At 53.3% G+C, this 24,335-nt stretch overlaps 9 protein-coding genes across 9 annotated transcripts; 3 read left to right on the forward strand and 6 right to left on the reverse strand.

Annotated features, from left to right (window-relative positions):
* Positions 1-313: 313 nt before the first annotated feature.
* Positions 314-2,110, forward strand: BDP55DRAFT_549172 (vacuolar fusion protein MON1; the record flags this gene model as incomplete). The annotated part of the gene is made up of 1 exon (XM_060568909.1): positions 314-2,110. One exon carries the CDS (start codon positions 314-316, stop codon positions 2,108-2,110), a length of 1,797 nt encoding a protein of 598 aa, XP_060431326.1.
* Positions 2,111-2,291: 181 nt separating this feature from the next.
* Positions 2,292-3,497, reverse strand: BDP55DRAFT_630287 (uncharacterized protein; the record flags this gene model as incomplete). The annotated part of the gene is made up of 1 exon (XM_060572129.1): positions 2,292-3,497. One exon carries the CDS (start codon positions 3,495-3,497, stop codon positions 2,292-2,294), a length of 1,206 nt encoding a protein of 401 aa, XP_060431327.1.
* A 586-nt stretch (positions 3,498-4,083) lies between these two features.
* BDP55DRAFT_713965 (uncharacterized protein) lies at positions 4,084-6,795 on the reverse strand. The gene is made up of 2 exons (XM_060578255.1): positions 4,963-6,795; positions 4,084-4,905 (listed from the first exon to the last, which is right to left on the reverse strand). The coding sequence occupies exons 1-2, from the start codon at positions 6,703-6,705 to the stop codon at positions 4,345-4,347; spliced, it is 2,304 nt and encodes a 767-aa protein (XP_060431328.1). The 5' UTR covers positions 6,706-6,795; the 3' UTR covers positions 4,084-4,344.
* Positions 6,796-8,435: 1,640 nt separating this feature from the next.
* Positions 8,436-9,155, reverse strand: BDP55DRAFT_82756 (uncharacterized protein). The gene has a single exon (XM_060581243.1). It carries the CDS (start codon positions 9,056-9,058, stop codon positions 8,693-8,695), a length of 366 nt encoding a protein of 121 aa, XP_060431329.1. The 5' UTR covers positions 9,059-9,155; the 3' UTR covers positions 8,436-8,692.
* Positions 9,156-10,838: 1,683 nt separating this feature from the next.
* Positions 10,839-12,424, forward strand: BDP55DRAFT_630289 (protein disulfide isomerase; the record flags this gene model as incomplete). The annotated part of the gene is made up of 2 exons (XM_060572130.1): positions 10,839-10,968; positions 11,031-12,424. The coding sequence occupies 2 exons, from the start codon at positions 10,839-10,841 to the stop codon at positions 12,422-12,424; spliced, it is 1,524 nt and encodes a 507-aa protein (XP_060431330.1).
* A 2,494-nt stretch (positions 12,425-14,918) lies between these two features.
* Positions 14,919-15,702, reverse strand: BDP55DRAFT_630290 (uncharacterized protein; the record flags this gene model as incomplete). The annotated part of the gene is made up of 3 exons (XM_060572131.1): positions 14,919-15,005; positions 15,278-15,383; positions 15,554-15,702. The coding sequence occupies 3 exons, from the start codon at positions 15,700-15,702 to the stop codon at positions 14,919-14,921; spliced, it is 342 nt and encodes a 113-aa protein (XP_060431331.1).
* Positions 15,703-16,626: 924 nt separating this feature from the next.
* Positions 16,627-17,603, forward strand: BDP55DRAFT_549056 (uncharacterized protein; the record flags this gene model as incomplete). The annotated part of the gene is made up of 2 exons (XM_060568898.1): positions 16,627-16,891; positions 16,987-17,603. 2 exons carry the CDS (start codon positions 16,627-16,629, stop codon positions 17,601-17,603), a joined length of 882 nt encoding a protein of 293 aa, XP_060431332.1.
* Positions 17,604-18,126: 523 nt separating this feature from the next.
* BDP55DRAFT_692685 (uncharacterized protein) lies at positions 18,127-18,745 on the reverse strand (the record flags this gene model as incomplete). Its single annotated transcript, XM_060577147.1, has 2 exons — positions 18,127-18,433; positions 18,555-18,745. The coding sequence occupies 2 exons, from the start codon at positions 18,743-18,745 to the stop codon at positions 18,127-18,129; spliced, it is 498 nt and encodes a 165-aa protein (XP_060431333.1).
* A 3,716-nt stretch (positions 18,746-22,461) lies between these two features.
* Positions 22,462-24,131, reverse strand: BDP55DRAFT_548970 (WLM domain-containing protein; the record flags this gene model as incomplete). The annotated part of the gene is made up of 3 exons (XM_060568889.1): positions 22,462-23,728; positions 23,777-23,948; positions 23,999-24,131. 3 exons carry the CDS (start codon positions 24,129-24,131, stop codon positions 22,462-22,464), a joined length of 1,572 nt encoding a protein of 523 aa, XP_060431334.1.
* Positions 24,132-24,335: the final 204 nt, after the last annotated feature.

Consider the following 24,335-nt stretch of genomic DNA (forward strand, 5'->3'; position numbering starts at 1 on the left):
AGATCTCAGCGGCCCCTCCTACGCATCATCAGCAGGTCTGCGCTAACTTGAGACGACTTTCTTTCTTATCCCGTCGGGTCCCTCTTTCGCTCCTCTTCCCGTGCTGTCTTTAAACCTCACGTACCAACCAACCTACTTACCTACCTATACCCTAGGTAAGGTCTCGAATGCCAGTCATGGCGGCTTGAACCTGGTTTGCACACCCAAACTCTTGAAAAAGTCAAAATTACTCTACTTCCAGGTAGTCTGCATCATCGCCGCGCTTCTTTCCACTTCCCGACCACCTAGCTGAAATGCTCCCGCCATCGCAATCATGGGCGAGGACCACGAAAACGGCCCCAGCGAGGAACAACCTCCCCCTCTGCCTCCACGACCCTCGATGGAATCGAACGCATCGATAGACTCGAGAATGGCCATGGCAGCCGCGACCACCGCAATCACACCTCTCGATATCCAGACCCTGTCATTCCCAGATGGCTCGCGCGGCACTTTCTCGACCCCAGGCAGCAGGGCGGTCTCGACCCCCGTGCAGTCCTCGACAAGCGGCCAAGCCACTCCAACGAGGACGCTGGGCGAAGGCGAAGACTCTATGAGCATCGCCAGCTTTTCCCCGACCCTGCGGCCGCCCAACGACATTGCAAGTTTGCTGATGGGGGAGTTCAACAAAAGAAGCCCGGCATGGAACCTACTTAGGTCGCAATCGGCAACGGTGCCGCCCTTCGAAACCTTGAGGATGGACAACACAACCCGTAATCTGGCTGGGTTCGAGCATGAGTTTGACGACCTACCCGACGAGGCCGACACGAGTTTCAAAGACGAAGACCGAGTCACCATGTGGAAGGCAAAGTTGAAGCACTACATGATTCTTTCCTCGGCGGGCAAACCCATCTACAGTCGTCACGGAGATTTGGGACTGATCAACTCGTCTATGGGCGTCATTCAAACCCTCATATCCTTTTATGAAGGGGCCAAGAACCCCTTGTCCGGTTTCACTGCTGGAACTACGCGATTTGTTGTTGCAACACAAGGGCCCCTCTACTTCGTCGCTATCAGTCGGCTCGGCGAGAGTGACTCACAATTACGAGCGCAACTCGAAGCACTATATATGCAGATTCTATCGACACTGACGCTGCCCACGCTGAAGAACATTTTTGTACATCGTCCATCGTCCGACCTGCGGAAACCACTTGAGGGAACTGAGCCCCTGATTTCGTCCCTTGCCGATAATTTCACAAAAGGCTCCCCGTCAGCACTGCTTGGCGCATTGGAATGTCTCAAGCTGCGCAAGTCTCAGAGACATGCCATCAACAATGCCTTCCTCAAGCAGAGGACAGACAAGCTTCTGTACGGCTTGATCGTAGCCGGTGGTAAGCTGGTCAGCGTTATTCGACCACGTCGCCACTCTCTGCATCCTAGCGACCTCCAACTCATTTTCAACATGCTGTTTGAATCAGGTGGGATCAAAGCCGGCGGCGGAGAAAATTGGATTCCCCTATGTTTACCGGCCTTCAACAACCGTGGATACTTGTACATGTACGTCAGCTTCTTCGACGGTGTCGACGGCGAGCAAGCTACGGGACAGGAGGCACCGGTGCACAAGGACGAAGAACTCGCCATCATTCTCATTAGTCCGGACAAAGAGTCCTTCTTTGAGCTCAAGCAAATGCGCGATAACGTCGCCGCTTCCCTGGCCAAGTCGGGCCACCTCTCTCTTATACAGACCGCCGCGCGTGCTGGACGGCCAAAGACCACAGACATTGCCCCTGGTGGTCAAATATCCCACTTTCTCTACAAATCACGCGCAAACGTGCAATTCAGCATGTCCGCCCTCGATCCCGTATTCTCCTCCCTGATGGCCCGTCGCCGCCTCATGGGCCTATATCATCAACTACACGCCGCTGTTCACGCGAAACACTCCCATATGCGCGTTCTACATTCCGTCTCCGAGGATGCTACTTCTTTAGCCTGGATCACACCAATATTCGAATTTTACTGCGTAGCTGGCCCCAACGTGAGCCGTGCCGTACTCACACAAGGAGCCAATAAGGTCATTCAGTGGGCCCGCCGCGAGGAGGAACGGGTTTTCATCATTGGCGGAGGCGTATTCTGATCTAGAGAAACGTGATAGCCCCTGAATCTTCGGGAACACTTCATACGCTTGAACTGATTAGCTATTAGCTATTAGAAATTACATGAGCGGGCCCTTAGTGGCCATGCTGACTGAGAGGGAAAGCCTCTCTCGACAGATTACTTGGGTATCAATACAATGATGACTCTACAGTCAAAGCCATCTACAATGTCCACCACGCCTCTGGGATCTTTGTAAGACGAACAGTCGCCAACGTCGAGCGTGATTCACCCGCCGCCGCCCCCATACCATCGGCATCGGTTCGATCCATGTCCTTCTTGTCCGAGTCCACGTCGAACTTTTGCTCACCAGCGCCGCTCGACGTCTCCTTGCCCACCGCAGCAACAGCAGCAATCTCTTTATCTTCTTGCCACTCCGCCCGCTCAACCGCAAACCCCAGCTCATCACCACAAATCCGACACCGCGCCCTCCCCTTCCCCTTCCCATCCTCCTTCTCCCTACCCCCCTTACCGAAAAGCCTACGCAGCAAATCCACTGACCGCGCCGCGAACCCGGCCATCTTCCTCCTCCGTCGTCCGCGCTTCTGGCGACACCCGCCGCTCTGGTGGCACCACGGCACCTTGGGCAGCACCAGAAGCTCCTCCTTTTCGGCCTCTTCCTTTTGCTTCTTCTTCTCTTGTTTAGTTTGTCTCTTGCTCTTCTTCGGCTCGGGCGAGAAGACGCCGGCGGTGGTAGGGTCACCAGCCGGCTGCGGCGGAGGCGAAGACCGAGGAGCTTCGGGCTGAAGAAAAATACCGGGAGCATCGCGGCCCCGACCTCGTGCTCCATTCACCCATCGAGCGTCGCCGCCCCATTGACCACCACCGGGCAACGGCACGGATTCCCCCTTCTCCTTCTTCTTGTCCTTCTTCTGCTGCTTCTCCATCTCCCTCTTACGTATCTCCCTCTCCTTCATACGCTTCCCCATCTCCATCTCCTCCGCCTTCTTCTTCTCGTCCTCAGAGGGCGCAGTACTACTCTCCCCCTCCTCATCAAACTCCTTGACCATCTTACGGACCGTCATGATCTCAGTCTTCTCTTTGGCCCCCAACTCGGATGAATGGACCGACGACGACTGCGGCAATACATGCGTCTTGTCAACGGAGTCGTCCGCCATTCCATCCGTCATGACGCTATCCTTGCGCTCCACGGGATCATCCGCATCCTTCTTCTTAATGTCCTTGGTTCCTCTATGCTCCATATGAAAGAGCTGCACCCCGGGGACACTAGTATACTCCCCCATCGCCGAAGATGATCGCGACGAGAGGTGTTGGGCCGGATTCTCGAAGAAGGAAGGGTGTTGGATAACTAGGGGGAGACGGTCCAGCGGCGACTTGAGGTTTTTCATCTCGGCGAGGGAGGAGATCATTGTTGGTTTTGGTTTGGGTTAAGTTGTGGAAAGCAGGGAAGGAAAGGATGAAAGGAATAGGTTTGCCGGGCTACGATGCGGATTGAATCGTCGATGGAGTTTGGTGGTGTCGCTCTTCAATAGAGTCGATGGTAGAGGCCGATGGTGAAAAGCTGATGTAGCTATTGGTGAAGCTGGTGGAGTTGATGTAGCAATAGGTGAAGCTATTAGTGAAACGAATGGCAATATTTAGCGAGTGGTCAAGTCTCGAGATGACTTTTGGGATTGTATCACGATAGTTTCTAACGAGTGTCGGTTGAACGAACGGTATGGTGGAGTACCTCAACGAATGTACGGTGGTCGCGTGGACAGTATGTACCGAGGAAACCTCGACGACGACGAACTCCCGTGGGGATAGCTCGGTTTTGTGAAGGCCAGTTACGAAAGCCATGAGAACCCTCATGGCCAATCAGCCCCTCCGTCATGTATCCCGTATATGGCCATATATGGCCGTACATGGTACGGTAAAGTCAACATCATGATGCAAGCCCTCCAATTCTCGTTTAGCGCCTCCTGACCACTGCGAGATAGATGTAATAACTCATATCGTATTTTATTGATTCTGTTAATCTGGCCCTGACCTGGTCAAGCCACTTCACGATGTCTCGTTCTCAACAAACCCGCCATCGCTCATTACGTCCCAACCAACCGCATGTATCATCTACTCGGGCCCCGGTCCATCACTCCGCTTACAACTCTCCCCAGAAACAGCAACAAGTCTCTTTTCAAGAAGCTCATGTCCTTGAGAATCAAGCAAGAAAAGCACCCAATGACGCTAATAATGATTCCAACATTTTCTCCCTGGTGGCTAAGAGATAATTTCGCTCTCTCTTCGCCGGCCTTTGACGCAGATGCGGACAGCTTGCCGAATCCATATCTTCATCTTCCTTCGCACTTGTTTCGGCTGGCCCGGGGTGGCCGTGGCCCATTCACTGTGAACAAACGTCACGTTAGAGTTCGTCGGGCCAATGAACCTGGTTGGTCGGGGTCGCCTGCCAGTGTGCTTGTTCACGCGCTCTCGAAAATTCAAACGTGACTTGGTGAGGCAAAGCCTGAGGTTCGATAGCTTTTTCTTGAGGATCTGCGGCCGGAAAAAAGTCAAATCGGAGCTGAAGCTTCGGGAATCGCTGAGGTCAAATCCATCGGTGGACGCACTCAACCTATAGAGGTTCGCGTCAACAGGGTGCGCCAGAGGAATGTCACGCTCGTGAAGGTGCCCATCTCTGGAGTATCTTGCTGTTGGAGAGATACGGGCCGGTAAATTTTCCCCGCCACTTGGTGTGAGCTGGATAAATCGTCTTCCCTTCCGCCGGTAAGTCATGCTACTTTGGCGCTCCTCATGGCGCTCCGGGGTGAAGAGGTCTTTGGCCTGATGAGTCGGTAAGTCGGAAAGTATGCTTTGCTTGACACTGGATCGACGTCTCACTGTGCCGGTCTGGTCTTCTGGAATTGTGTCCACATCCAAGGCCAGTCGAGATGCTTTGAGTCGAAGTTTTCGCTTCGATGGGCTTGACACCACAGCCACTTTCATTTTCGGGCTTGGTACACCAGGATCCGCCGGTTTTTGCCCTCTCCGGGGTTGAACGACTTCGAGCTCAATGCTGGCTCGGAAAGACTCATGGTCTCCCACATCTGAATGTGCAGTAATTCTAGGACTCGACCGTGGAGTTGCAAGGATTTCGAGCTGAAAAGGTGAGAACTTTATTGGAAATCGCAAATCATCTCCAGAAGCCTCTGAAGCTCGTCTTAGTTGAAGTTGCGCTTCTTTGGGAAGAGAGGGCAATGCCTTCATCAAGTGCGGGACACTGCTACTCGTACTCAGGAAGCGAGTCTTAAAAATTGGCGCCGGGGAGAGGAGAGGAATGTCTGTGTTGGCGACTGGTGGCGCTGTATGACTTCGGAGACTTGCCGTACTGATCCGGGCAAGGGCTCGATTTCTACGGTGGCCTCTGAAGAAGGGCCTCCACTTAAGGTCGGGATGGGTTCCGCCACTTGTGGCAGCCTCATCCGCCATGTTGCCCGGTTTCAGGGGTTGATCGTGGTAAAGTTCAGTATTGAGGTCTTTCGGCTCATCTTCATAGGCCTCGCGAAGCCCAGTTGAGTCATCATCCTTGCTCATGAATGGTGACTTGGCAATCCGCTCAAATGATGAAACTAAAGCCGCTAAGTCGGATAAGCCAGGCTCAACCGAATGTCGTAAGCTCGAGCGGAGAAGCGCCGCAAGGCCACTGTGGGATGGTGCTCTTCTGGACATCCGCTCTCGATTCACCAGCTCTACTCGCGACGAGTTTGGTTCGCTAGGGCCTGAGATGAGCTCTTCTGGATTTTTGCAACAGGACTCAGGGGGAGCTTTCGTTAGATGTTCCTCAACGGGACGGAAAGCATCAGCTTTAGCCATGGTCGTATGGCCTCCATTCGCCTGCTCTTGGCCACAAGTGGGATTCACGCAGTCTTCCACGTTGTATTCGACATCTTCTTCGTCCTTGGATTTGCCATTTCTGGTATATGGAGGCTTTGGAGTCGTTTGAGATCGCCGTAAAGCTGTAGTATCAACGACTTGTGATAATTGTGCAAACATGCTCGGATCAGCATCAACGTCGACAGGGCGAGAAGCCAATGTCCCATCAACTTCGAACGGAAAATGTTCCAGCATTGGAGGGGCGGTTCTGGAGTTCGAGCGTTGTGAAGGTAACGTTTCGATGTCGTTGGCAGGTTTCCTGACTAATGCTCGACAGTTATCACCAGACGAGTCGCTTGAGTCTTTCACAGATATGTCGACGAGAGCGTCAAGACGAGCCTTCGTTTCGTCTCGAAGTACTAAGGCTTTGGTAAGGCTCGATGCTCGCTGGGGAATTGGAGCTAAAGGCAGCGCCAGGGTGGATTCGCGAGGATCTATCTGGTGTTCCGGGGTTTCAAAACCTTCAGTGTAGTCGTAGTAGAAAGATCCGGCGGGGCGAATTGTGCGTGACAGTTTGGGTTCCGAGTTTGAGGGTGACCTGTAGTACATCTCAATGACCGAAGTCAGGCTTGAAGATCTTACACTGCGATCCGTGGATGGTTGTTGTGGTCTGCTCGCAAGCTCGTTACACCACGGGTTATGGTTCCCACGATACCTGAGAGTGGATCTGGTTGGCGACACGAAAGAGTTGGAACACGGTAGAGACGGCATGGATTGGTTGATGCCGCCACGGAACGCATTGGGGGGACCAAGTCGTTGCGGTTGTGGAAAGGTTGGCTTACACGAGCCATGCACAGTCCTCTGGTGGCTGGTGAGCTATCATCCCGCTACACTTGATAAGGAGCCAAAAACGCTTACATATGAGATTCGATCTATTTCGACCATCCTACTGTAGTCAACAAGTCCATTCTCTGTGAGAGCCGGCGAAGACGGCCGAACTCCGGGGCGTTTCAATCGAGTCGGGTACGGAAAAGGAGAGCGTGGTCGTTGCAAGATGCCACTACTCGAACGACTTTGGAGAGTACCAGACGACTTGTTACTGGACAAGTTCCGAAAACCACATGTGGTCAGGGAGTACGAACGCTGATATGGATCATCGATTCTAGGAGAAAACGAGCTGGAGAAGGAGGATGGAGGACCTTCTGAGCCGTACATGGATATGATCTCTGAATTGGTGTCTCTATCATAGCTATGCCATCGGCGTCGGGCTCTAGAGTTGGTTCGATCGCTGGCACGAGACTTAGATCTGAAGATTGTGCCAACATCGAGTCCGGTCCGTGATCTTGCGCCTTGATGGATTGTAGCCGCTGGAGCTATTGGCTTGATGCTGAAGATGCCTATGTCGCCTGTCTCCGTTGTAGTCTTGAGCATGCTCTCAAGAGGACCGGGCGATGGAAGTAAATTAGCATTCTCGTTGACGATTCTCAACGGCCGGCGAGGCAGACCGTAGCCAATGGGTGGTCGAGCGTGAGACTTGTAGCTGCTACGAAGCGAGCCATGACTGGCAGAACGACGTTGAACGTGGACGTTCTCCATTTGGAGAGACTTTGGCCGGTTTTTGGCACGGGCAGGACGGTAAAATGAAGTATCTCTACTCGAAGGACAGAGCAAAATCGTCGGGCACTGGAGAGATCCCAAAGAGTCGACATGAAGCTATGTTGAGGCCGGCAGGCTGGCATGGCTAGGCGTTGTGTCGGACAAACATTTTGGCAGCATTAGCACCGGAGTAGACGTCACTTGAGGTTGACTCCTTCATAAACTCGAAATGGGAAAGGACGACGATGCGGTAGAGGCAGGTAGGCTCATTTGGTTCGCCACCGCAAGAGAGTACCTTCTTCGTGATGATTCAAACTCACCAGGAAGGCACTCCTCCAAGTACTTACTAGCTACCTCATAGAAATATCTCTTTCCCTAGTCATATGATGGCAGGGAGGAGGAGGAGGAGCTCATGGCTGAGGACTGCGACGAAGGAAGTCGCATTCTCCAAGGAGTTTACTGACATCTATTCTTATTTTTTTAACACCGTCGTGGCTAGCAAGATGGAATACTGGAAGGATAGGCGGCATGAAGCTGCTGTTCGAGCTTATCAAGAGATTGGACTCTCTGTCCCTGACTGCAAGCTACCCGGACAAGCCTTGATTGGGGTCAAAGCTTGCGAGAAGACGACTAAGCTTGCAATGAGTGCTCATCGTTACCTATTATCCGTCCGCGATGTGTAGGTGAGGGTATTCAGCCTCAGAAACGAGAGGTAGGTGACCAATCAACGGCCGAGTACGGATGGTCAACGACTTCGATCCATACCTCATAAAAACGAGAGAATAATAGATAGTTGAGTCGCTGAACCTCACAACCCTGAGGATACGATGGCTTGATTGGCCTGTCATCTAGAGGCACTTGCCTGTCTAGGTAATCATCTTGAGGATCAGTCGGTTTATGTGGTGGGTAATTTCCAGGGCGAGATTCGATATGGGATAAAGTAAGGATACAATGCTCACGTTTACCCTAGGGAACTAACATCTGTCCTTTTCGCATTTCAGCCTCATTTATGGTTGAACGACTCAGTGACGCGACGATTGGTTTGCGAGATAATATACGGAAATTGGAATACGATGCCAACGAACGGCGCTCCGGCCAGCATGTGTCTTGTCTGACCATTTACATAGCACAAACCATGAGACGGATTCTGAAAGCTTCCTCGTCAGGGCCCCACTTGCGGCGGAGCGGCCGGGTCGGAGGCAAAGATGAGATGGAGAGTTTGGGGCGACGCGGAGCATGTCAGCCGCTGCGTTGTTCGGGACACGGTTCCACTTTGCAGGCAGCGAAGCAAACGGACATGACGGAGTAGCATTTTGGGATTTATTCCGTAGAGGCGAAAAATACCATACGTAAATGTGGCGATGTGAGTGCTACTTTTCGAGTCTTGTGGGCTTGTTTCTTTCATCTGAATAGCTCTGCCGTCGCTCAAAGGTTTTGCCGTGGTTTCCGGCAACGCCCTACCCAAACTCCACAACAAGTCCAGATGCAGCATCGCAGGTGCAATTATGGTTTGCGTCGATATTGCCATGTTGGACCCTGGAAATGAGGCTGGGAGGTTTGACCACGGTATCCAGTAGAGCAGCGTGAGCGATAATGGGTGGCTGGAGCTTCTCGCAGCAGCCACTTCCACTCTTTTGTCGGACTGCGAGTCGAAGCACCAAATAAGAAGCTGCCGAAACTGGCCAGATCTGGCTTAGTGATCCGCTCCACAGTAGCATTGCCGATGGATCTCGAGCCGGCAGGGCAGCTTGGCGGGTGGTGGAGACGTTGGAATCCCACGGACAGATCCAATGGCAAGAGGGATGCTCCTTGTGCCGGTATGGACAAGCTTGCAAGGCAACAAATACACCGAAGAGCTTGTTGCTACCTACTTGTACACGGCAAAACGTGGAAATGTGTCCTTTGGGACGTTAGGAAACCTTGCCGCCCCCAAGACCGACGGACCCTATTGTTGGCTGTGTCTGCGTTGCATTCCTTTCACGGTAGAGGAAGGAGCAAGAGACACAAACGGGAATGGAATAAGTCCACCACCACCACACACTCCCGTCACAACCAACCCGAGCCTGGCGCGCACTGAGCTGGTCCGGGCTGGAACTGGGAGAACATGGGATGGAGGTCGGAGAGAAGACGTGGTTTGAGGGGCAGATGTCCTCCCTCATGCTGCCTGTGCCATCGCCAATGCCTGTGCCATGTTGAAAGCCATTCCTCGATCAGCGATGTCCCGTCTTGTCTCAGACCGCCCAGGCATAAGGCGGAACGCGAGGAAAGGGGGGCGGGCTGTCAATGACAATGGCCTCCGAGCGCGTTTGCCTCCCGGCCTATCTCGCCTTTGAGGCTCTCAGCCTCGAGAGACTGCTGACAAGCGGGTCGTGGAGCTCCAGCATCTTCTTCATGCACTGGCGGAGACTTAAAAGCAGAAAGGGGATTTTGGTGTAGGCAGAAATAAGCGTGATGCCAATGTAGAAAGATTAGGTACCTACCTGACGATGGCAAACTGAGCTTACCTTTCCACGGCAAAAAAGGGCAACCGTTCCTACCTTAGCTCAGCTTCACCTTAACGGCCGGAGGTCTGGCTTGATTATCAATTCACCGTAAGTTGGTGTTCCTAGCGGTCGAACGGTGGGGAGTGCCTGGAAGGGAGGGGAGTGGAAGCGAATTTGCCCCTCACAACCATAAGGTACCTTGGGAGGCACGGGCCCGCTAGTGGATTGGGGTAAGTATCTTTCTGCTCGATACATGTATTCACCACGCATGTGCACGACTACAGAGACCTTGGACTACTTAGCCCAAAAAGAGGAGAGGGGTGGACGGGGGAACATCCATCACAGACACTGCAGCCGCCTGAGTGAATGCATGAGCTGACGGGCGGTTCCTGGAAAAAGGGACACCTGTTCTCAATTGCCCTTTAGAAATCCGGAATCTGTCTCCAGAACCTCTTCCACCCTCTACTTAAGACCAAAGCCTTCCCCATTCACCACGGTCTGAAGTTAGATTTGACAGCCTCGCCTTCTCCACGAGTGTACTTTTTTTCTTTCTTTCTTCACTGTTTATTCTTCAGATCAAAGAAAGGTAAGCTTCTTCTCAATTTCCTCCTTACTCCCCAAGCTATCACCAAGCTTCATCGGTCGCCTGAGGTAGCAGCAAACGGTCGCCACCACTGCAAAATCACAAGATAGCTCTCGTTGCTGAGGCTTCATTGAGCCTACAAGCCTGCTTGCTTCTACGAATCACCCAGACCATCGCCACTCTCTGAGATAGCATCACCAATCGCTTGTATCAAAGCTAACATTTCTCCTCACAAGATCAAGATGTTCTGCAAGCGTGTCGCCCTTGGCCTTCTGGCCGCCGCTGCTGCGGTTTCTGCTTCCGATGTTGCTCAGTTGAAGAAGGATGACTTCGCTGACTTCATCAAGACCAACGACCTCGTCCTCGCTGAGTGTGAGTCTCCCCGTTAGCCCAGCTCCCTTCGAGTCGAATACATACTGACCGCGGACCTCTAGTCTTCGCTCCCTGGTGCGGTCATTGCAAGGCCCTCGCTCCCGAGTACGAGGAGGCCGCCACCTCTCTCAAGGAGAAGAACATCAAGCTCGTCAAGGTCGACTGCACTGAGGAGTCTGACCTCTGCCAGGAGTACGGCGTTGAGGGCTACCCTACCCTCAAGGTCTTCCGTGGCCCCGACAACGTCTCCCCCTACTCCGGCCAGCGCAAGGCTGCTGCCATCACCTCCTACATGGTGAAGCAGTCCCTGCCTGCCGTCTCCATCCTCACCAAGGACACCCTTGAGGAGTTCAAGACCGCCGACAAGGTCGTACTCGTCGCCTACATCGACGCCGCTGACAAGGCCTCCAACGAGACCTTCACCAAGGTCGCCGAGAAGCTCCGCGACACCTACCTCTTCGGTGGCGTCAATGACGCCGCTGTTGCTGAGGCCGAGGGCATCAAGGCCCCTGCCATTGTCCTCTACAAGTCTTTCGATGAGGGCAAGGCCACCTTCACTGAGAAGTTCGACGCTGAGGCCATTGAGACCTTCGCCCAGACCGCCGCCACCCCCTTGATCGGTGAGGTCGGCCCCGAGACCTACTCCGGCTACATGTCTGCTGGCCTTCCCCTCGCCTACATCTTCGCCGAGACCCCCGAGGAGCGTGAGGAGCTTGGCACCGCCCTGAAGCCCATCGCTGAGAAGTACCGCGGCAAGATCAACTTCGCTACCATTGACGCCAAGGCGTTCGGTGCTCACGCCGGCAACCTCAACCTCGCCACCGACAAGTTCCCCTCTTTCGCTATCCAGGAGACCGTCAAGAACCAGAAGTTCCCCTTTGACCAGGAGAAGAAGATCACCCACGATGACATCGCCAAGTTTGTTGAGGAGTTCTCCTCCGGCAAGATGGAGCCCAGCATCAAGTCCGAGCCCATCCCTGAGTCTAACGACGGCCCCGTTGCTGTTGTCGTCGCCAAGAACTATGAGCAGATTGTCCTTGATGACAAGAAGGATGTCCTGATTGAGTTCTACGCCCCCTGGTGCGGTCACTGCAAGGCTCTGGCCCCCAAGTACGAGGAGCTTGGTGAGCTGTACCAGAAGTCTGAGTTCAAGGACAAGGTCGTCATCGCCAAGGTTGACGCCACTGCCAACGATGTTCCCGATGAGATCCAGGGCTTCCCCACCATCAAGCTCTACCCCGCAGGCAACAAGGATGCCGCTGTCACTTACTCCGGCTCCCGCTCCATTGAGGACCTGATCGAGTTCGTCAAGGAGAACGGCAAGTACAAGGCCGAGGTCTCCGTCAAGGAGGAGGGCGCCGAGGAGAGCCAGGCCGCCCCTGCTGCCACCGAGAAGGAGGCTGAGAAGGCCAAGGAGACCGAGAAGGCCAAGGAGGATGCTCACGACGAGTTGTAAAAGAATTCTGGATTCACTATGAAATGACACTTTGGGATGTCCCATGGGATAGGGATTATATACCTCTTGCGCGTTAGGTCGACTCTTTGCATTATGGTCTGCGGGTAAATTAACGTTATGAAATTCGAGCACATGTCTAAACATTGTCCCATCCACTAAAGGAATCGTGACCTGGAGCTTTTCTACGTGAACGTTGGAAAAACCTACAAGATGATTCACCGCATGTGGACTGTCTGGGGATGACTGAGCAATACTGCGTAATATCGAGAGTCACACCACCCCTGTCTACTACTTGCTGAAGGGTAGTCACAGATTCTCGCATATGGCTTCTCGGCCTCAGTCTTCGAGCATGTTGTTTTTCGAACTCTCCCTAGCACAGTCGCGTCTCACGCCGCAACTTCTGATGGCATTGCTGGCCTTCTAAAGTAGTAGCAAGAGCCTGTTACTTGGTTCCCGTTGCATGGTATCGTTTCTGAGGCTTGCTTCAGTAGTCGTAGCAGATTGGAAAAGCCCGGGGATAACGATCTAGGCTGTACTCGTCCCTGCGAGATAAGGGCGGCAATAAAGTTACTTCATTCCTGAAATTGCCTCAAAATTTGCTCGTTTGTGTATGGGAAGTGTGGCATCTGGATGTGGTGGACTGCTGTGTCGGGTGTTTTGCCACGACTTTGGGGTTGATGATGAGTCTTGTCGGAGTCGCTTACTTCACCTAGATGTGAACGAGCGGCTATTGGGAAGACGAGCCGCGGATTGAATATTGTGTATATGTGTATACACACCTCGGAACGTAAATATCTAATTAACCTCAACAACGTGCGTTGTTCCACTTCATGGCCTTGTGTAATTTGTCAAGGCTCTGTACGGAAACGCTCAACAGACTTGCAAGTGATTGAATACACACGCCCCCTCATGAGAAGGTTTCTTGCCCTCTTTGTTACTATTTTCAGAATATTTGCGGGTTGTGCGGTCCATCGCTGACCAAGTGGAAGGGCAAGGAAAGAGGAACTGCTCATGAGCTCTGGAGGGCCGTGAACGGTGAAACTTGGGCCCTTCTCTTTCTGTGGCTGGCTGCTTCGCTTCAGGATTCCCATGGGATCTGTTAACCAAGGTAGGACAAGTACCTGTAAGGGTTGGTTTGTTTCCTTCTCAATGCCTCAAGATCGACGGACCAAAGAGAAAATGACCTTATATACATAGTCGGGCTTGGATGATTGTACGCTCCTCAAAGTTCTTGCAGTGATGTGATACCTATCTTACAGCTCGCAGGTCTAATCTGCAAACAATGTTCAAAACCTGCCATCTTTCGTCGAAATATTGACAAGTTACGAGATATCATGCCCATTTGAATGATCCCAGAGCAAACTCTCAAGCCATAGTTGCTTTTACTTGTCTGTGAGATGGCATGAAGTTTGAGGGGCTGAAAGGTAGAGAAGTCACCGAAACTTGTAGAACCGGGTGTTGGACTTCCAGCCAAGTCTTGACCGAAAAATGCCTTGAATTTAGTCATAATCTACATTACGAGTACTTGTTCATTCAAAATGTGGGAGTTGGTAATTCACCGAAAGGGGGGTATTCCAAATATAACCATCGTCATTGTCAATAAGCTGGAATCAACAGCCGAGAAGCATGAAATAAAAGAGAGAGAGAAAGAGAGAGAGAGAGAGAGAGAGAGAGAGAGAGAGAGAGAGAGAGATCAAAGTATACAGTGAGATCGACTACCCACTTGAAAACTTGAAAATCTAGAAAAAACAAGAATTCAACGGGGCTGTGACTGGCCAGCGGGGGATGATTGCCTATTGTGCTTAGTTGAGGGTAGGACAACCTCAACCTTTGCGCCAAGGATTTTCATTCGAAGGTGACAGACCTGGAGGAGAGATGAACTGTTGACAACGCGGATGGTCGTTCCGTCATATCGCAATTTTAAAGTCCTACAATGAAATCAACCTGGATAGCTGTCTGCACGGCGAATGGAGCTCGGACAAGTGGCTTGTCGAAAACTTGTAGGATCGCACGAGATGCTAAGCCCAAGAGGAAGCGAATGAGAGGAAGGATGTAGTCAAATATGTCCTGCCAGACGATGGGCGTCATCCGAATATGCCTGACCTAGTGACGACGAAGGAGCAGCTTATACCATTGAAGAACGTACGACGGCCAAGAACACGTTTGAGCATATACTTGCAGGAACTCCGCGCCTTACAACCATATTGCTACACTCTTGATATACACAAGCTCTTCAATCTCGACTTCCACGGCACGGTATACAAATCATCACCGCTGAATCGAAAGGAACTCACGAAAGAGAACAGAATCGGACGTTGTTTGGAAAAATTCCGGTCATAACCATTGTGCTGTGCTGCTTTTTTGTGCTGTTTTCGCCTCGAAAAAGCCTAGACCGTCCATTACCACGGCGTCACCCTCGGCCATTCGATTCCTCGTCACACTCGCGTCATCCTCCCTACTTTTCTCCCTTCAACAAACGCTGCGACCTCCACGTTTACTTCCTCTTGCGCTCAATGGCGTCCATCTTCTCTTCCAGTACCTCGACGTACTTGCTCACGCGCTGGACGGCGGCCTGGAGTGCCTAGAGTAACACGGTCTGGTTAGCTTTCTGAATATTTGTGTAGGGTCTGTGGCGATGATTGATGGTGTCCCCAGGATAGTGAGAGAGCAGGAAAGGCGAGGATGGTCGCGCAGTGTTGTAGCGAGACAGCATCGGGACCGTTCCGGTACAGCGCACAAGACGCACACGACGCCACGACCGGGACTTCTCCAGGACGGAAGAGAGACCAGGGTGATAGATGCGAGAGACTCGAGGGGAAGCTTGGAAGGTAGTTAATGAGGTGAATGACGCACGTAGATATCCTCTGTCAGAAGCTCGTTGGAGGTCTTGTATTCTTGGAGGATGTAAGAGTAGACACCGGCGCCGGCGACGGAGCTGCCGAGGAAGAAGCCAAACAGACTGTTCAAGGTTCGATTGGTTAGCAAAGTCCTCAAAATCTTTCTTCGAATAGGCAAGGGCCGGTTATCGGCATCCTGAAGCCCTCACGAGACCCAATTGGGTCCCGTGGACCAGACACAGGAATAGCTGCCCCGAAGGAAGAGGAGGAGAAGAAGAAGCTCAAGACGTACCCTCCACGGAAAGCACCGACGGGTTTCCGGGCCGGCAGAGGCGCGGCGACGGCGTCGCGCAGAGGCGAGGAGGTCTGGAAGTTGCGGGCGGCGCGGAGAGGGAGGCCGGAGGCGCGGGGGAGGGCGCGGGTGACGATGCGGGAGGCCATTGTGGTTTTCGGGTGATGTCGTGCGTAGAGTTCGGTTAGAGAGGGAGGATGGTTCTGTCGGGCGGAGGATTGAATGCGACCCGATCTGAATTGGACGCGGCTTGTGAGGATGCGGAAGGGGGAAGCTCGGTCAGCTTGCTTCGATGTTGGTGATGTTGTGTTTTGTGGTGGTGGAAGAAGTTACGGGGGGTTTGGGGATGGCGTAGACCAAGTTCGATGAGGTCGGTCGGGTCGGTGCTCTGGGGGCGAGGTACGGGTAATTTTGGGCGGGAACCTGGAAGCTCTCTCCCAGCCGTGTTACGTCGTTTTCCCTTCTCTGCGGCGCCGCTGAGGTGCGGCGCTGCAGCAGGTGAGTACCTCAGTCAGGTACCACCTCCGCCTGCGCCGGACCAGCGAGAGCAAAGAGGGCGGGATTAGCCGGGACGCCATTGACGGTATCCTATTGGCCAGAACTGTGCGGCCGAGCAGCCGGCTTTTGCTGGGGATTGTCTGGGACTCTGGGGAGTGGCTTCATGATCCACTGAAGGGGGTTCGGGAATGCAGCTCAAAGGCGCTTTCGGCACTTGTCGGCTTCTGAAGGTATGGAAACTTGTCATGGCGTCGAAATACCTTTTCAAGGTTGATTGAATTGTTTACGCTGAACCAGGTCTGTAGGTGTTTGATCATTGATAGTAAGTCACTGAGGCCTCGACTTACAACCTGGGGAAGCTCTCAGCTCAGTGCTTGTCTGTAACCAACAAACTCTCATTGGCCAATAATCAGCCACTCAACGTCGTCTCTTCTGATTCGCTACAAGAAAAAGTTCAAGCTCAGAGACTCTCCAGAGAGCTTCGAGGCAAACCACCAACACCACACTACCCATGAATCACCCACCACACTCATCCGCCCACTCCAAGACTCTGCCACAACACCTTCAACCTCGAAATGAACAACTTTGGCGTCTACGAGCTCGCCAGCAACAAAGTCACAAACGCCCCGGGATGGGCTTACGTTCCCGACACGGGTCTTAACCCGGCTGCCGCCGCCCTTCAACCCGCCAACCGCAAGCGCGCCGCCCGCAGCAAGGCGAACCCTTCCGCCTCGGACCTTACCGTACGGCAAGAAGCCAAGATCCGCAAGGAGCTCGAGCAGCTAGACCGCGACGGCGGTCGTGATGCCTCGATACCCATCCCGGCCAAGGCCGCGAGAGGTATGCCTACCCCTCCTTCCACCCTTTTTCAATGCGCCGTGGAAGCAGTCTGTAGTGAAGCGCAACGTGCCAGCCAAACTAACGACGGACCACAGGCCAGAACAAGAGTACGCCAGCGATCCGCAAAATTCTTCAATCCCAAAAGACCTTCCACAACCACTGCGACGACCACCTCGCCCTCCTCTCCCACGCCGGAAACGCGCCCGTTCCGCACCCGAACCAGCACACAGCCAAACCGGCCAACAAGCCGCCCCATCCGAACCAGCACACCAAGCGCAACGCCGCCAAGCGCTCCAAGACGTCGACGCCCAAGACGCCAGCGGAACCGGAAGACGTCGAGATGACGCCCGCGCCGTCAGTAGCCCCGGAGGACTCCGCGACGGCAACAGCAGCGACAGGCCCGGTACTCACGCCCTACGAGAAACCTGGTCCGGCGCCGCATCCTGGTGACGACGATCCGCTGCTGGTATCGCGGGTGCCTGCGATGCCGACGGATGAGGAGCTCAAGTGGTTGCTTTCGCGGCCGATGTTGAGCTTTTGGGACGCGCGGGCCGAGTGGGGCGACGACGATACGCGGTATCCTGAGCGGACTTTCTGCGAGGTGTGTGGGTATTGGGGCCGCGTTAAGTGTATGAAGTGCGGCACGAGGGTATGTGCCTTGGATTGTCTTGCGACGCATCGGGAGGAGTGTTTCACGAGGTATGGTATTTGAGAGAGCGAGGGGCTTGTTGACTATTGTAGTAAGGCTTTGGTAGGAGCACACGCTATTACCATTGCCACTCACGGTATGTTTGGATATGGGATAAGCATGGAACTGGAATTGTGAGGCGTTTATGATACCCCCCTTTGTCAAGTTTATTTTAAAAGGATGGAAAAAAGTGATTTGAATTGGACGGCCTTGACCGCCAACGGGTCTGGATTTCTAACAAAGTCCCTTAGAAGGCATTTGTACAGATACGCATGTGTCTTACAAGCGCAATGTATATATATACTGTTGAAGATGTTGCCCCTGGAAGACGGCAAACAAACTCCTATCCCGTAACCCTTTTCATCAAAATCATGAAGCCACGGCATAGAAAATGCCTATAGCAAGAAGAAAAACGAGGTATCCAAGTCCAAGTGAACAACCTCTGTGAGAAGTAAGCAAGGGAAAACACATCAGATACGATAACATCCCCTCATCCACCGCCAGAGCACGCAAAAAGTGAAAGTCACGTTGGGGGCTTCCGTTGCATTTACAAGTCGTCCATGCCGAACGAGTTCTTGAGCGTGAATTCCACATCGCCGGCCGTCGCGCCGCCGGCGCAGACGGCACGGAGGCTGCCGGTGGGGCACTTGTCGCGGGCGGCGCGGACGCACTGCTCCCACTTGTTCTTGGAAATGGTGATGCTGGCGCCCTCGACGGTGGTCTTGAGGGCGAAGCGGGCGGAGCCGGCTTGGCCGACGGTGGTGGAGGGGTTTCCGTGGCAGGCGGCGACGGAGCCCGAGATGCCGCCGCAGATGGCTAGTTCTGCTGCGTTTTGGTCGTGGAAGACGATGTGGCTATGATTGATGTTAGTGATGATTTCATGAGATTTACTTGAGATGAAAGGGTGGTGGTTGGATTTGGTGTGAGATTTCATGGATAGGATCTTGTGTGTGTAAGTGATGAAAGGAAACGTACGCGTTGCGGTCGATGCAGGTGGCTTCCACCATGGCTGCCGGGTTCACGGGCTCTTGCATGCGCATGCTGAGGACCTCAAAGTGCTGCTGGGGCACGGTGAAGCGGGGCCAGTTGTGTCTTCCGGCCGGGGCGGCGAGAGCCGCGGTGGCTGTGAGGAGGAGGACAAGGGTCTGGATGAGCGTGGAGAACATGGTTGCGGTTGTTGATAGTAGAGGTTGGGTTGGAGAGAGAGAGAGAGAGAGAGGTTTTGGTGCAAGTGAAACTTCGAGGTTTGTGAGGGTTCTCAGTTGTGATGTGGGTTGGCTGAAAGTGGGATGTCGTTTCGCAGAGTTCGTTCTTGTTATGACGGATAGACAGATCGATACTCTGGAGTTGATGAGAGAAACTTTCGAAGTAGCCTGGTAATCGATCGTAAGATATCTCGAGTGAGTTTGGTTTGTAAGTCTGGTGTTTTTGGTCGTCGAGACGAGGTTTGGTTTTTAGAACGGAGCGTAGAGGGCTTCTTGGAAGAAAGAATGGAACAGATCACAGATCATCAAAAGTTGGGTTGAAAAAGAAGGAAAATGACTGTCAACAGACTGTCTGGTTTGTTTCTTTCGAAAAGAATGTGGAAAGAGAAACAAGTTTCGAACAATTCAAGCTGGGAAAAGAAGAAGAGGTGGTGGAAGAGAGTAGGGAGGACGGGCAAGCCACTAAGTAGGTTTCGCAAACAGCCATATTCACAAACCAGAAATCCTTTTCCCGCGCAGCACTTTGGGCTGGTGAGTTATTACTAGGTTGCATCCGTAAGGTATTACTCTGTAGACTTCCTCACTTCCAGTTGCACGCCCCCTGGACCCTGGACCCCAGTCTTTGCAAATCCAAGAGCCGGCTTCCCCATGTCGCAATGAAGAGCGAGGGTCCAGGGGGGAGGGGTGGCGCGAAACTTGGCTGACGGTATCCGCAAGAATGGCCTTGAACTTGGTAACCGCCTCTCGAAGATGGAGCTCTGAGCCCCATCCCAATATGGATCCCTGACTTGCCTTCCCAACTCGAAAGGAAAGAAGAGGGAACGGGCTGCGGGACGGAACAGACGTTTGTCACGTTTGTGCGTGCGTACGTTGCTTGCGTTGCGTGGATTGCGTTGCCATTTGCGTGCCTTTCGTGGTCTTGCAGGTCCGGACTCTCCATAGCCACAGGTTCTCATCTTTCCTGTTGCCGGCCCGGTAAGGTGGGTGAAAGTTGAAACTGGGCGGTTTTTTTCACTAGCCAAAGAGAACTGCGCCGGGATCGCTTCTGTGCCTTTGCAGCTATGGACCGCTTCCCGCCGGTTTGGATATGTGCTCACGCGAGAGTTGAGGGTCGAGACTCGTTCGAGTAGATAGATGTGCAAGTACTCGACCTCGGTGGTGTAGCACAGCTTCAAGTCCGCCACGTTCTGGTACCTGAAGGCTTTGACGGGGGCTGACGCTGTCGTCCGAAGGGGGGTTGTTCCCTCCTAACCTTAGTATCATTAGAGTAGGTGTCACTAAAAGTAAAGCCTGTGTTTAGAGTAGGTATAGTGGTTGCTGCCAAGAGCAGTATGGCTGTGTGAACGGATGAAACCAAAGTCTCTCTTGTTCTTCTTCTCTTGGCTAGGCATTTCTTAGTCAGTCGGTGTCTCCTATGGCGCTCTCCTACTCTGACTGTCTACGCAGTAACAGAATATTGTGGCCAGATGTCCAGGACATGGGGCGTCGTTCCCGTCCTCGGATCGCCGGTTCGCTGTTTAGGACACCGCTGGGCGCATGAGATTCGATACTGGGCGAGTTTGCAAGGGTAACACCACATATCAACTCTAAGGCACGGGGAGGAAGGGGGACCTGAGGGAAGAGAGAGGGGAGCGTTCCATCGGAGAAAGCCAAGCATCGTCATTCCATCATGCCCTGCCAGCCAACTATGGGACGGTGATAGACGTAGCCGAAGGGATGATCGGACACTGGTCTGCAGCGTAAATGCAGAAGCACAGAAGGTAAGGTGGTAGTCAAAGTCCCCTGAGAGTTCCTTGAAGAGCAGAAATATTCCCAGAAGGATGGGTTCTCTGAAGGAACAAGTTTCGGTGATCACCTGGCCGTCCAATCGACACGGCGGCGGTCATCCGGAGTCGCAAGGTGAAACGGGGCCAGCGCTGAGTAGGCCACCAGCCCACGCCCCCCCTTCCAAAGCGGCAGGCGACCTTGGCTTATTCGTGCGGTAACGGTCGTCGGCAGGAACTCTCTCGCGACTGCTGCAAGCAATGGTGCTCTTCGACTCTTTTCGGCCCAGGCGATAGGTGCCCATTTTAAGCCTTCTGAAACTCGACCGGTGGGGTCCCCTATCCCGGTATTCCCGCGTCTCTCCACGGCTGGCGCGACTTTGGGGGATGGGCTGCGAGCCTGCGAATACCACCTACCACAGTCGTGCAGTTGCCCCGGACTCGCCTCCCCTTTCTGGAGTGCATCTTTGGTGATGGGGTGGACGATAGGCTGAGAACATCTCTCCCGTCTGCAGAAAGAGAAGCTTGAGAAGCGCTTGTTTGCACTTCTGTTGAATGGAGAAGGCAAAGAACGCGGGGTTATTCGATGATGATGCGGACGCGGTTCCTTGCACTGCAAAAGGCCTGCCGGAGCTTAAGCTCAGCCCAAGGTCGGGTGTTGCTTGCTTCTTCTTTCATCTCAACTATCTTGATAAGCTGCTGCCGGTCAATAGGATGCGCAGCGATATAGAAGATCCCCGAGAATAGGCACAGAGTGCAATTCACTTCTAACCCCCCACCCCGCCGCTACTACTGCTGATGGTGGTCTTAACTCTCGGGTCTATGGTTCCTGTTCATGCTATTACTTACCGATCAGTCATCTGTGTATCTGGTTGTTTATCAGACACTCTGGCGAGTTTGCCCAGACTTTTGGTCTATCAACCATATTTTTCGTCCTTCCTTCTTCGGACTCCTCGAAATCTCCAGTCCACTGTCCAGGTTCTTTTTTCCCAGATGCCGAGTAAGCGAGGCTTCGCGTCTTCGCTTGGCCCTGGCGATCCCCGAGCTGATGATGACATATTCAACGATGCATTCTGCTCGACGGGCCCGATACACGGATAGATATCTGATGTTGCCCACCATGCGATTCCATGACTTGAACTTGAATGATGACCTTTTTTCCAGTCATGAAAGCGATAATTGATGTTCGTGTCCGTAGAGTCTTCATACGAATTCAGTATCTGTAGGCGAAGCCGTAGTTCATGATCAACAGCCCACTTCAAAAAGTCCCCCTGGTCCCATCGATCGGCTGTCCGCCTTGCCTGGCCTGCTCTTTCTCCATGTTTCGTCCTTATTATCACCCCCTGGCCCGACCTTGGTGGCCGAAGGGGATCCCATGCTGAGCCTGTCCGTGGCAAGCGTGGCTTGACTTTTGGACGAACCCACCCGCAAAACTTTACTTGACGAGTTGACATATCAGTCTTAGATGAATAAGAGCCATTTTCGTAAATTGTGTACGAGGGGTGTATATTCCCGCTTTCCTCTTTTTGAGCAGGGAAAGCGCAGTGGAAATGGTTTCCCAGAATAACTCTTCGTTCCTGGAAAACAGATCAATCACCAAAAGCTGAGCCCTGCGCCGCCAGGAACGAGCCCTACCACCTACCGCCTACGGCCCGTCACTTAGTCAGTTGACGAGGGTGCGGATAGTGACTCGATATTAACATGCGCTCATCGCCTCATCAAAAGCCATGACTTGTTTGCTTCCTTTTCCCTGCCCAAGAGATCCGTACATACTTTTTCTTGTTTAATTATATGCGAGTATACGGTGTACCACGGTTAATTAGCAACACAGACGATTTGTCATTATCTTAAACTCATCTCTTTGACTGCAAAGGTCCTGTGTCACTCCTAACCTTAACACGTCGTGACCCAAACTCAGCCTTGCTTTTTTCGCTTGCTCTGCCCACAGACACCGCACACTCCAAAGTCGCCGGGGTTGAGATACTCGCTCCCCTGGCACGCGGCGCCCTCGCAGCGCCAGGCGTTCGGCACGCTTGCCGGGTCCAGCACGTGGGAGCAGACGGCGCACGTTATCGACAGGGCAGAGTTGGCAAACGAGCAGACTCCACAGATGGACTCGGCCTCACTCTCTTGTCTCTCTTCGGCCGTCGTCGTTGCGGCCGCAGCTCTATTAGACTTTGGCGCTGGCATCGTCGCTGACGCCGTCGCCGTCGCCGTCACACTCTCGGCCGATGGCGGCGCGATCGAATGACGGATTGCTATTGACCGGGGTTCGTCTCGCGCTTCTCTCTTGATTGTGGGGGTTGCGCTCGCGATATCTAAAATTGGCGCCTCCTGATCGTCATCCGGCTCCTCCTTGACCTTGACTCGGGGAAGAACTTCTTGCTTTGGTTCCCGGATCGTCGGTACTTCCTTATGTGATGAATCTGCTACTGGGTTCTGTGGTGGCACAGTTGCAGCTTCAGCTTCGTCCACGGGCTCGCGCTTGAACTTGAGATGCGTCTGTTGCCATTGCTTCACCGACGCCTGTAACTCCTGTAGCTCATTCTGGGCGTCCTGGTCATCGGGGTTCTCGTCTTCGCAGACCTTGATCATGCCCCTGCCTTTGCCATCCTTGATCACCTTGCCATCGATATCGACGGCATCTTCGTTCTTGATGTCCGCCGGATCATCTTCGTACTCGCTTTCGCCGCTGTCTTCGTCCTTGACCTCATTCTTGATGTCTTCTTCGGGCTCATTTTTTGGCTGGTCGAATCGTGCGAGCGCCGCTGCAGCTCGCAATTCACGCCCACGAGCACTCCCAGCCACGCGAGGCTTCGCTTGCGTGCGTTTGCCGCCTTCCAGCTTGACCTTGGTCTCCTCGTCGGCGCCCAGGGCCGTGCCGTTGGCGCCAAATTTCTTGAGGATTCGGCGCTCCTTTTGCTCCTTGTAGGATAACTTTGGCTTGACCTTCCTCTTGCGTCCACGAGATCGATATGTGCCACCGCACAGGTGTTCTGGCAGCGGTTCAGAGGGGAGTGCGACGTTGTTCTGGAACTGTCCTGTTCCCAGCAGGGCACCACGACCCCAGAGGCCTTCGCCAGAGTACCCTCGCTGCCAAAGCCCTCGCATTTGCTCAGCATAATTGTTCCTTACGGCCCAGAATGCTCTGGAATGATTCATTTGCTTGCAGTGCGCAAGCCTTCGTCCAGTCAGCAAGGGGTCACCGAGGACACTGTAGCAGACTTACTCGTGCATCATCACCATCTGGACGTACTCAAATGGCAGCCATCGTCCTGATTGCGATTTGAGCACTAGCTGAATAATCTCACCGGCGTTGAAGTTTCTGCCGACAAATTCCCTGTTGAATTCGTACTGCTCTAGGGACATCACCGAAAGGTGGTGCTCTTTCATAATGGGTACTTAATCTGGTCAGCTGAGCCCGGACTTCAGAACAGGAGAAGCCACTCACAACATTGTGCAGCAATTCTTTCCAGAAAATCCTGGGCAATCTTTTCATCGCGACCTTTCAGAGGCTTGATGAAGATGATTCGGTCGTTCGGATGCGAACGTTTCGCATTCAACCGCTGAATGCCGATCGGCATAGCGACACTGACAGGGACTTGGGGACAGTGTTCTCAACAGTATGAAGCGTGTAATCGTGTAGTTTTTTCGCCTTTAGTTTGGCAGACCTTTTGTTCTTCACTGAGTATCAGTGATACCAGGATTAGAGTACTGATGGAAAGGAGTGATGAGTCTAAGACCGGACGTGACGAGGGGCAAAAGACGGCAGAGCGGGAGTGACGCGC

The sequence above is a fragment of the Colletotrichum godetiae genome (assembly GCF_030913485.1).
Source record: "Colletotrichum godetiae strain CBS 193.32 chromosome Unknown BDP55scaffold_14, whole genome shotgun sequence".
In the NCBI taxonomy this organism is placed as follows: domain Eukaryota; kingdom Fungi; phylum Ascomycota; class Sordariomycetes; order Glomerellales; family Glomerellaceae; genus Colletotrichum; species Colletotrichum godetiae.